The 12,413-nt window shown below is 34.9% G+C and overlaps 1 protein-coding gene across 1 annotated transcript; it reads left to right on the plus strand.

Annotated features, from left to right (window-relative positions):
- The first annotated feature begins 835 nt into the window (after positions 1-835).
- Positions 836-12,301, plus strand: LOC130635990 (uncharacterized). Its single transcript, XM_057445555.1, has 6 exons — positions 836-1,502; positions 5,120-5,210; positions 8,308-8,541; positions 8,886-8,959; positions 10,127-10,307; positions 10,936-12,301. The coding sequence occupies exons 1-6, from the start codon at positions 1,114-1,116 to the stop codon at positions 11,824-11,826; spliced, it is 1,860 nt and encodes a 619-aa protein (XP_057301538.1). The 5' UTR covers positions 836-1,113; the 3' UTR covers positions 11,827-12,301.
- Positions 12,302-12,413: the final 112 nt, after the last annotated feature.

The following is a 12,413-nucleotide window of genomic DNA, read 5'->3' on the forward strand; positions in this document are numbered from 1 at the left end:
TCTTAGCTATGCGTCCACCTTTGCCGCCTTCTCTTATATCATAATACAAAAATCCCTGGCTGGTACGAGGGTGTAAATTCGTGAAAAATATCTGTTGTAACTATAACTAATCAAATAAATATTAGCTACCACAAAGGTGCACGCAGTTTTTCCCCACCTGTTTTCATATTGTTTAAATTTCTCTCGTACCCAATTCCAATCATAAACATCTTGCACAAGCCTGACGATGGATAATCTTTTTCCTATTTTGTAGAAAGCGTAGCTGGAGAACTCTTTTGTACTAGATAACCAGCTGGGAAACCCGACATGCACGGCCTTTAGGTTTGTCATTGCTTTTCTGTGGGACAAGGTCTTACAAAATTTACATTTATATGGCCTCTCTATTGGTTAGCTGATAAAAATTTGACAAAAAATCGTGTATGTGTCATTACAGGAAACGGTATTTGCATCCTTTTGGTTTGTCATTGACTTCCTCTGCGAAACAAGAGTCTTATACTTCTAACCACAAAGCGAAGAAAAGCCATGGTGTCAAAAGGATAACATTGGGTTGCAGTAAACTAATGGTTGATTTTCTTTAACATAAAATTGGAGTAGAGCAACAGTTGTACGACGCAAGATACATAGCTAATTTCGCACAGAAATAAATAATTTTACAGCAACTGATTTACAATAATTGTGAATTTTAATTTCAATGAAAATTGATGTTAAAGTTTTAAAAAAAAGTTTATTTATAGCTAGAAATGTTTTTATGGGTATCAACAACCTCGTTCCTAGGGCATCGTGTATCTTTTCTGACATCAGGACGCGTCTCGCGTCCTGACGGCATAAAAAAGGAGACAGCAAGTGCTAGGAATGAGTTTGATTAGGCGGAACAAAGCGTCAGTCCTGCAGCGAATAGTAATGTTTTCTAGTGAATATTAGTTGGTTTTGTTTGAACTTCCTGCGCAAAAAGCCGGCGAAATTGTAAACATTGTGCAATAATTCGCTATGGGTAAAATGGAAAGCTAAGATTTCGATGATCACCATTCACGCGTGCGTGCATTCTCACTGAGTTCCCGTTGCCCTACCGTCTTAACCTACCCGACAAATAGAATAGCTTTTTTTCTCACAGCGATGGCAAAATCGAGACAAAATTCTACGAGAAAGATGGCATCCAAAGGAGGCGCATTAGAACTTTTGTCTGCTTTTGGGAAAAGTATATCAAAGCCTTTATTTTCTTCAAACCTTTCAAGCAGTGCATCAGTGTCACGAACACCTTCTTTTACTGGTCCAAGTGGTGTGATAGAAAATTTGTCTTCTTTGCATGCTGAGCTTGATGGATTGCTTGGTGAAACAGAAGAGAATAGTGGTACAATTAGGTCGAATTCGTATGATGGTAACAAACAAGCTCGATATTTGCTCAGAATTCGTCGTTCGCATTGGAAGGATGCATCTAAGACTCAGACTTGTATGAGATGCAGCAAATCGTTTAGCTTTACAAGCAAAAAATTCAATTGCAGAAGGTTTGTTTAACTGTCTCCCTCCTTGTTATTGCAGCCTCCTTAAAACTCCTCAATTCTAACAAAGAGATACATAGACAGTCAGGGTAAACACCTAATTAGGCGGCATGACCTAATTAGGCGAGTCGTTTAGTTAGACGACGTGATGTAGTTTAATTAGGCTACCCGTAGTCTAACCAGGCGAACGAAAACTTTCTGTTGTAAATACGTCAAAATCATTGCGTTTCGCACTACAATTTTTATGTGAATCAAATCTGTCCACTTTGCAGATAATTTTGACCAATTATCGTCATATTTGCATCGCGCATTGGTAACTTATGGCCCAAACCTCGAAGAAGAAGAAGAAGTATTTATTCTAGAGTAATAGCATACATAAGGTAAAAGTCAAATAAATATCAAATTTACGAAGAAAATTAGGCTATCACTGTATGGAGACCAGCATTATTAGCCTACGGCTATGACAAGATGCTGGCCAACCTTAATATACAAAAACAAAACATCAAAACAAACAAACAAAAACATATGCAAAACACAGTAACATGTTAAAAGAAAAACAAATGATGACAAACTCAGCAGTACAATGAGAAAAAGAACTGTATCAGAGAAGAAGTTAGTTTAGGAGAGGTGAGAGGGACTAGTTGAGTTGAAGGAAAGGAGTTTGTACAAAATTCCATGAATAAGTGCACTGACTTCGAATAGAGTTTTAAGCCGAAGAATTTAGTTAACACAGTGGTACTATTTGTTGTTTTAAATAATGGATTTCAGCCATTCACGCAGCGGGGAAAAATAAATATGGCGGATGAAAACGTCACCTAAATAGGCAACACTTAACCTAATTAGGTTATATATTTCATTTTAACATAATTCTTAGTTGCGCGAACATATTGAGGCATGAGTGACAATTTTGGAATCATGGTCGCGTAGACTATCCATTCTGAACAAAGATTTTTTGCGATTTTTTCTTAGGAATGTGTGAAAAGCCATTAAATATTGTAATGTCTTAACTAGGTTACATATGGCCTAACTATGCAATAAAAATAAAACTAGTTAAAAAGTCTTAGAATTAGCTAAAACTGCCAGATTGTGTGTGAGATGATAGAATAAAGGGTAAATGTCTGTTTATGAAACTAACAGGCTACAAATAAAATATCACAACTGAAGTAAGTCTCCGCAGGAAAAATAAGCACTTTCTCGTTCAATTTGGCTGTATCATGTTTCAACGGAAGCTAGTGATCAGCTAGCGTAACTTATTTGTCTTAGAGTTCCATCAGGTTGACGTTGTGTAATGACAGCTCCAAGACCAACTGGAGAAGCATCAGTAACTACTTATGTGTATGCATTTGGGTTGTAATACGCCAGTGTATCACTGGACAAGAGCAGTGACTTCAAATTGTCAAATGCAGTCTGATGCTCAATGGACCAATTCCATGTGCAATCTTTTCACAGTAGTTGACGTAACGGATAAGTGACAGTTGCAAAGCTAGGCAGGAATTTTGAACAGTAAATTACAATGCCTAGGAATGAGTGCATTTCTTTGACATTCGATGGTGGTTTCAAGTCAACTATTGTTTGAATCTTTCTTTTTATCATTACATATCTGACTTTATCTTGTCACTGGCTTGATTTGCAAACATTACTGAAATGACCAGATTTTTCTACACGCATGACTGGATTTTCCTTTCGTTACCTCACAAGTATTAGCAAGGAGATTCTTGCTAACTACACCTGTAACATGTTTGATTCTTCTCTGTTTGTCTTGAAATGAAAATATTTGGAAAGCGAGCACAATGAGTGCGATTTGAAATTCTGTTGACCTCATTGTTGTCAGATTCATCGTTAACAATAGTGTCAGTAGGTTATGTGTTTTTGTACTGCTCTGCTTGGTGATCTGCAGCTTCAATGATTGCAGCAATTTCACACAACTTGGCAAATGTAAGGTCGTGTTTCGTGTGAGTCGTTTTCTGAGTTTACGGGAATTGCATTTTTCAATTACTTGGTCAACAATTTCATCGTCTGTGTCATGAAATTCACACGTTTTTGCTAGGGATCGCAAACGTGTAACATATTGTGCAATTGATTCATTTGTGTTTTTTTGGACACATAAGAAAAACATGATGTTCATAACGTTTATTCTTTCAAGGGAGAAAATAAGTGTCCAATTTCGTGCATGCAATTTTGTATACATTTGTTTCCTTATGTAAGTCTGGTTCAGGAAGGGTGTCAATTAACTCCTTGAGATCTTCTCCCCCACAGTGAAGGAGTAGTGCCTTTGTTTGGTTATTGTCTGTAATACCAGCGGCTATTTAAAATAAATCAAAACCTTGTCGCCATTTCTTCCAGCGAGTGCCAAGGCTGGTTGGGTCCCTGTGGGTATCAAAAGTGGACAGACATTTGTTGTCAATAAATTTCGCCATATCAGTAGAATGAAAGTATAGTTCGTAATAATGAAGCAGTAAATACGGAGTAAAATGTCCCAAGAGTTATTAAAATGTAAAACTCTAAGTTGTTTTCACTCGCAGCGCCAGTGTAATGTCTGTAAAGAGCGTACGGTATTTATCAGTAAACAACACAGCTTTATGCTATGGTGTTCGCCACATTGTATATTTCCAGCTATAACTCTTAGCCTTACAAAATAGTCAGAGCAAAGTGGATATGGCTGGAGATATAATTTTCAAGCGGAATGAACAGACATCACATTAGGGTCTGTGCTTTACCAGAGAACTCCTTGTCACATCCAATGGCTTACACAGTGTGCCATCTCCCAATTTTCTTATGCATGGCTTATGTTAACACAGAGCCATGGTAAAATTCACTCGCTCAAATTAAATCTCCACCAAAAGGGATTCTTTAATATTAAAGTCTCCTCAAAAGTCCCAAATCTTTATCTAAAAATAGATTTTTAACATTTTTTTCCTCAAATCTCCTCATTTTTTTGCAAACTGTTGCAATTATAAAAGTTGATTGGATAGATAGATATTGATTGGATCAAAAAGTTAAGAGTTTTTTTACCATTATCATTCAGCAAACAAATTAGCAAGTTGAAATTCACTTTTTGCAAACCAAAATGCTGTCCTTGTAAATGATTTTGTGAAGAAAATGTAAAAATTGTGTATCACATTTTTTCATCCATTGTTCACTAAATGTTGCAACAACAAAAAAGAGGTTGTTTTCTTTTCAGTCAAATTTTTGCAATTTTTTATTTTTCATTTCTAATTCGAATCCTATGATCACAGAAATTTTGCAGACTAGCAGAAAATAGAATTGATTTCTACTTTTCACCTTTGATTTTGATTTTGTACTGCATGAAATATTCCACATAAGTTGAGATGAGCTTTTACATAAAATGCAAACAAACTTTTTCACAATATTTTTGTGTTGATAATTTTTCAAAAGGTAGACATTTTGTTGTCTTCATGAATGAAAATTAAACATCAAATTCTTGTGACTGCATTTCGATAATAAATAAAACCAAATTTATTTTGGTCTTTGTGCCTCTCAAAGAGCAAAAGAAACTCACCAAAATCTGAACATTTTAATTACAGTATAACAACAGTTGCATTTATATCATTTTTATATCGTTTTGTATTTTAAACATTTTGTAGTGATTAAATATGTTTTAGATGTGGTAATGTATTTTGTGACACATGTTGCCAGTATAGAAGAAGGCTATCCCCGGAATGCATTCCTGATCCTCAAGGGAATGTGTATAGAGTAAGTATAGCATGGTTATTATTTATTTATTTCATTTGTTTATTTGCTGGTTATAATGCATGGATGATGAGGTTTATGGTAAAATAAGCGTTTTTAAATTATGGGAAAAATAAATTTTATTCAGTTTATTTGTTTAGCATTCCTTTACTTTGTTCATTTAGAATGCATTTGTTTGCATCCAAACAGAACTTCCTTATCAAGAGGTCATACTGTACCACTTCCTTAAAATTCTTGAGATCCAAGGCTCAGAATTATAAAAAAATTTACACTATACAATAATAAACAATTTAATCTTTAGCAAAAACTAATTTCCTCGAATAATCTACTAAATGCTTCATCATTTCTGTCTTTCCTTGATATATGCGACAAACTGTCTTTTATAATTAAATGAAAACAAAGGAAAAAACGGAGAATTAAATCAAATATCATCTTATTTATTGACCTATGATGAGAGGTGGGCTAGAAATTTCTAATGTGATTACTGTACTGAGGCACTTTTGGAAAGATACAATGTCCTTTTAAACGATTTCTATCTCAAACCTATGACTGACAGGGCTTCAAAATTTTGGTACACATCTTTTCATGTATCTTGTTTGAATGTGCAGAATAACAAATCACAAAATTTTTAGTCAAAGGCACAAAGGTCAAATATCTTTCATAATCTATATAATATATATATATCTAATAGATACAAGATAATAACATAAACATAAAATAAAATAAATAAAAATTACACAAGTTTTTGCATCATACATCTCACCATGCACTGTAGGAGACAAAGTTTCAGTGTTTATAGTTTGCTTGTTCTGTAAGTCCTGTTTTATTGTGACTTTGCAGTCGTTGTAGTGCTCTTGGGAGCTTAGATAAAGGTGGATCTTTTACACAACAGCGGGCTGACTGGTGTTCAGCAATTCTGGGTGCTCAGTGTCAGGCAGAGTCGTACGTAATATATTTTTGTCCGTGGAATTCATGGAATATTGTGAGTCTGCTGTAATGGTTGGTGAGGGTATTATAGAGGGTTGTCCTGCAACATTGACTGATTTAATGAACTTTCTGTTTCTGAGTGCAATCAACCAGATTCTTTAAATTTTTATCTTGTATTGACGGTGTGGTAGCATTTGCACTATTGTCCCTTCTCTATCCCATTGACCAGTAGATCTGTTCCATTCCTATTCCTTGTGGATGCAATAAGTGGAAGAACAGGCAGATGGTCTCCCAGCTAAAGGGACTTAGGTCAATGTTGGGTAGTGGTGTATTTCGAAACTGCAATATAGCATTTCCTGCTTTAACATTATTTAAAGAACCATTCGCAGCAACATTATTAAAGATGATCTGTTTGGCAGATTTGACACCAAGCTCAGCTCTTCCATTAGATCGTGGATAATGTGCTGATGAGAGAGAGTCCGTGTCACTTCCCAGTCTTGAAAAAACTGTATGAATAGATTGGATGCAAACTTGGGACCCCCAACTGTGCCTATTTCTTTGGAGGTGCCGTAATTAGTAAATATTTCTCTGCAGGTATGCGAAGTAGTAGATCATAATCCAACCAACAAATTGGTCAACAGCTGTAAAATAATAGTGACCTTTGATTTCAAAGTAATTTGTGCATATATACTGGAAAGGGTAATCAGGAGTTTTGGTGAAGATAAGGGGCTCTTTGCATTGTTGAGGTGAAATATTATTACATTTAAAGCAGGTATAATGCTGGGAAACACACTTCTCCCCCAATATACTTTCACATCCTTCACCACCTTCTTGTCAGACTTCCTAACCAGAAAGTGATCTATCTGTGTCTGATAACCACCTGACTCATATGTTATCAGTCTACTCTATCTCTTGCAAAATGATGTGTCACAAACCAACATGTTCGTTGCCATTTCAAACTCAAGCAATCTCTCCCCTTCCTTATTTCTACTCCCAAATTCGTAGCCTCCATGCACACCTCTATAACCTTCAGATGACTTCCCAACATGACCATTAAAGTCTCCACCCACCATAATAAGTTCACTGTCTCCAAACCTTGATGTGACTGCTATTAAGTCATCATAAACTTATCTTTATCTTCCTCACTGAGTCCACACTGTGAAGCTTAAAATAACATAAAAGTGACAATTCTGTAATAAAATTCGCCATGTAAATGTATTTTAAAAATATATATTTTATTAAAAATAAAATGTAAAAGCTTTTCGGCTTACGCCATTTTTATGTACTAATACTGGCTTAAGCCGAAAAGCTTTTACATTGTTTTAATAAAATATATATTTTTTAAAATACATAGTGACAATTCTATTACCTTAAAAAATTTATCAATATAATACAACTATTAACACGCATAACATCTATTACTTTTTCTCACCCACTTCTCTGTGACGAATATGCCAACTCCTCCATATGCATCACTATTACCAATCCAAAAAAGCTTATACCTTGCCCTCCTACCTTCCACAAATCAAATTTCAAAGGTGATATGATTATTTATTTACAAATCTCACTGAAACTCCTCTCCATCTGACTTCCTGAACACAACACATTTCTATCTACTATCTCACCTGCTCTACCTCTCAGTGTACCAACATTTACACTAGACATCCGTAACGCACATTTCGATAAAAGTTTATATCTGGTTTATCAACTATAAGGAGACAAGAGACGGTACAGGATCATAAATAATAGAAATCTGATTTGACCACCAAACTTTGTAAGATACACCGTCATTTTTAAAGTAGCATGAAATTGACTGCGTCGATTTTTACATGCACAATTTTTTGTGCACGTTGAGGAAAGTTTAGGTTCACGCCTACAAGTGTGTACCTAATTTTTTAAAAGCCCTGACTGAGGAGATTTTTGGATGCTGTCTTAAAATCCAAAAAAACATGCTTACAATCAAATAATCAGGAAAAAAAAATTGGTTATCGTGAAAATTCCATACAACCACCCCCCCTTTTTTTCTCTATAACTAAAATAAGTGACACTGTCTTGTTTTTTAGCTTTGAGAATTAGCTTATTTATTTGACTGTGTGGTATATAGCTGCTTAAGGTTTAAATTTCTAAACTACACTGTTCTGCAGCATGTTACTACTTGTTTTCCTTCTATTAGGTCTGTTACACATGTGCTGATTTAAATTCTCAGCCTATTGGTGAAATCCAAAACTTGACTAACTTATTTCATGAACACAGAAAAAATAAAAGAATGACAATATCCAATGAACTTCCACGTCTAGTTCAAGGATTCGAAAAGTTTGTGGATCCAACATCAAGGTTGAAAACAGTGATGAGTAATACGTTTTCCGTTATGAAAGTTCCGGAATGGCAAAAGTCTGCAAAATGGCTTGTAAGTATATCTTGTCCATCAAAACATTGTTATAGTTCAAATATCCCCGTTTATGTTCATTATTTTATTGTAACACCTTTCAGGGAAAAAATGAATGTGAAATTTAACATTTAAAAAATTGCCTTGAATTCGCAAACTTAACTTCCACATTTTTTCAAACAGGGACAAACAACATTCGCAATCTCTTATTTTACATTGTATGTCTGCCTGCCTGTCTTTCTGTCTGTCTCTTTGTCTGTCTGTCTGTCTGTCTGTCTGTCTGTCTGTCTGTCTGTCTGTCTGTCTGTCTGTCTGTCTGTCTATTGATTCTTTTACAGGATGACAACTTGTATTCTTATATTTAGGAAAGTTCCGAAGTTGAATGGTGCACAAAATGTTCAGTGAAATTTTCACTTTTAAACAGCAAACATCATTGCAGGTTTGTATTTGTTTTGTGATTGTGCCTAAATGGTACTAATTTTTGAAGGGGCTTATTTGAAAGATTTGGGCGATAAGTTCACAAAAGCAACTTCTCCTTAGAAAATTCTTCCAGATACTATTCGAACAGATTAGTACCCGTTCACGAAACTTTGATAATCTGTGAATTATTTTCCCCAAGGCGAAAAAAAAGAGCACTTTCGCCAAAATCGTTTACTAAAAGTTTACTTCGTATGAATGTGATTTTAGTTTAAGAATATTGGATTGTGTTTTTATGTCATTTTGTTCACAAACCATTATCCGTAAAAATTAAAACTGGCCAATGTTGTTTTTCTTAACCCGTAAATATAAAAAAGACTTTGAATAGCTTTTCTTGAGATTATAGAAAGTAAGAGGAAACCGACATTTGATTTAGTTATTGATAGAAATAACTTTTGGTATTTTTTTTTGGTAAATTTAGGCAAATCAAGAAGATAGTAATTTTTTTTCAACTTCATCTGTTGAGGTTTCAGACATATCGTAGACGGGCCCCTTGGATTATACGCCCCCCTTTTCAATGACTTTTTTTAATATAGCAGCCTTTAATAGCTGCCCACTCACACGTTCTCTACAGAAAGGCGTTTATTCGAACTCAATACAAATGTTGTTACAAATGATTTCATCGCGTATATTGATGATAACTTTTATGTTTTTTATTGACGAAAAAAAGAAAAAGATACAAAAATTTATCAAACTCCCACTTTGAATAGACGCCAAAAAGTCGAAAATTTTAATAAAGTTGAGATATCTAACACGTTGAAAAGCAAGTCAGCCTGAATGAGTAAACAAATAAATAAATGAATAAATGAGTGCAAAAAGGAACAGGTCACAAACGGGAATTATAAAACAAAAGTAGTTTCCAGGACTAATCTTGTCGTAAGTCAGTTTCGGGTTGTTAAAACTATAATTTAATTTTTTTTACGCGCTAGCCAAACTGAGCAAAAAAAACACGTAAATTTGGTCTTCCGGTTAACAAGCAACAGTTGGGCCAAGCCTGAGCCAAATTTTTATTGCTTAGGGAAAAAAATGTTCACTCAACATACTTTGCACCGCTATTGAAGGTATTTTCAGGTATTTTCACTGAATCAAATTTACAAGTCGTGTTGTGTCAAGTAGAATTTTTCTTTAGATTATGTGGTTCGGTATATTGTGGTAAATGTTGCAAAGCCAACTTATTATTATACTTTACCGAACAAAAGAAAGGCGTGGCTGCGTTAATTAATGTGGTTGGTTGTCCGGACAAGGAACCACCAATATGTCTGTACATGCCCATTTGTTTGCTGTGCCAGGAAGACTTGGAGGAATACCAGGTGCGACAAATTATACCTATTTCTTTCAATGTGTTATAATTGAATATTTTATTTATGTACTTGCAAGTGTCGAGGTTGTTTACTTCAGGAGACTTTCGTTTAAAGTTAAGTTCCGTTTTCTTGATACGAAGCCAATAATATTAGCGTTGCAACCAAGGTTTACTAGTCGGTTTTTTCCCGCGCCGAATGTCGGTAATTTTTCTCCCGGCATGAAAGGTAGCGTTGTCGATTTGTCTATAAGGGTAAGTATTTGCCGTCGTAAAGCTGCCAAAAAAAGTGCTTCACAATCATTAATATTCTGATTTTTTTCACAAGGAGAATTAGTACGACTTCTTTCATCAAAGTTCAGCTTTTTGGAGGCTGCTTTTTATTAAGATGTTCTTGGCTGCAGCTCTAGCGGTTATTATCTGCGCATGCGCATACGACGACTATATTTTTACGGCTATGGAAGTTGAGACGGGTCAACTTCAAAGTGTTTGCCGACCAGAATCTTTTTTTTAACAACCAATTAGAATTTCGAAAACACTGCCATCTTGATGATGTCTAAGCTGCGGTCAAAAACGCTGGAAAGCGGAATAAATATATTGAAAGAGAATCTTCCACTGACACTCCTTGCCTTGTTGTACAGGTTCAGCAGTATCATTTAACCGAAGCAGAAAAAGATGCACCGAAAGGAAGTTTAAAAGAAGTTGGGGAGATCCACGATCGTTTGAGAAAGATTGAACAGAAACTAGAAGTGTCTCTTCCCCGTTTTCAAGAGTTGGTGGAGGCGTACGTTTTTGAACCGAACGTTAATGAAAGCGGTCAAAGTAACGTGGAATTCTTTGCGAAACTTCAAGGCGACATTTCTGATTTGTTTACACAGTACGCCGTCGTCATTCAAGGATTAAAAAAGTTCGAGTTGTCGACCAAGACGGAGTTGAAAATCATGAAGAATATGATCACAATCAAATGTAAACAGTACAACCAAGGAATGAATTTATTTAAGAATTTGAAAGTTAACTTGGATAAATCACTTCCTGCCAAGGCTTTGGAGCAATTTCAAAATTATGCTAACATGCAAGCTATAAACAATACGTTTGTCATGACGCGCCAACTTGGGTTTGAGGCGTTAAATCTTGCAACAAAACATGGCTTTGAAACATCACTAGCGGAAAAACTGAGCGAAGTGGATCAGATTTGTTACAATGAACTGAAAGTCTATGTGCAGAAGTCCAACGAGGACTGGGACGAGCACTTAGAAATTTTAAATCAATTTTTAAAGCAGCAGCTGAAGGAGAAGAAGTTAGTGTCGCCAAGTTCGGAATTGACGTCGAAAGATGGTCAAAGATACGTACATCACTTTTTAATCGAACGTAGCTGTTCAGTTCTTTATCAAGTTTTAAGAGCGTTAAAAGCGAAATCTTCGGAGAAGCAGTTCCCACTATCTAAAAGTGCACTGCAGTCTCTCTTGAATACAGTTTCCGAACAGACTACAAAACAAGGACGGTACAAAAGGACAAGTACTTTACGAACATAGATGCGTTCTAGAGTTTTGATATTAAAATAAGAGATTTTTGTCAAATATGCATGGATTATTTTTTGTATATTTTTAAGTAGATTTTTTATTTTTTTATAAATTTTAATTTATTGTAGATACAATAATTATTACTTGTTTTGGTGACATTTTTTAAGTTTGTTGTTGTTGTTGTTTTTAAAAATTTAATCCGGAAAAGTATTGTGAAAAAGTAACTGAATTATACCCGATTTTGTCTGCTTCGACTATATGTTGCATGGACCTTTGAACTTGTTTTTTTCTATATTTTTCTCTTCTTTTCTTCACCCCGGTTTTTCGTCAGTCCACTATGAGCATTCCCTAACTTAAAAAAGAACTTTGTTGTGCCAGGAGCATACAAATGTATCAGTATTTTAAAATTTGATGAAAATATTTTTGACGAGTTTTTGTGAAATATGGAATATATTTTTTAAAAAAAAAATAATGTTATTGTTGTATATGTCACATGTATCTAAATTTTGTCTACCTCATTATTTCGTAAGTAGTATCCAGTAAAAATTTTTACGTAAGAAATATATTGAATGTATTTCTTTAATACAAAGTGTCAAGCT

The sequence above is a fragment of the Hydractinia symbiolongicarpus genome, chromosome 3, assembly GCF_029227915.1.
Source record: "Hydractinia symbiolongicarpus strain clone_291-10 chromosome 3, HSymV2.1, whole genome shotgun sequence".
Taxonomy (NCBI): Eukaryota; Metazoa; Cnidaria; class Hydrozoa; order Anthoathecata; family Hydractiniidae; genus Hydractinia; species Hydractinia symbiolongicarpus.

Bases quoted from the DNA above. Each gene is read 5' to 3' on its own strand.
- LOC130635990 (XM_057445555.1), top strand. From the start codon at position 1,114: ATGGCAAAATCGAGACAAAATTCTACGAGAAAGATGGCATCCAAAGGA. The intron at 5,211-8,307 runs GTAAGTATAGCA...TCCTTCTATTAG, and splicing joins CTCAAGGGAATGTGTATAGA to GTCTGTTACACATGTGCTGA. The intron at 8,542-8,885 runs GTAAGTATATCT...TCTTATATTTAG, and splicing joins AAAAGTCTGCAAAATGGCTT to GAAAGTTCCGAAGTTGAATG.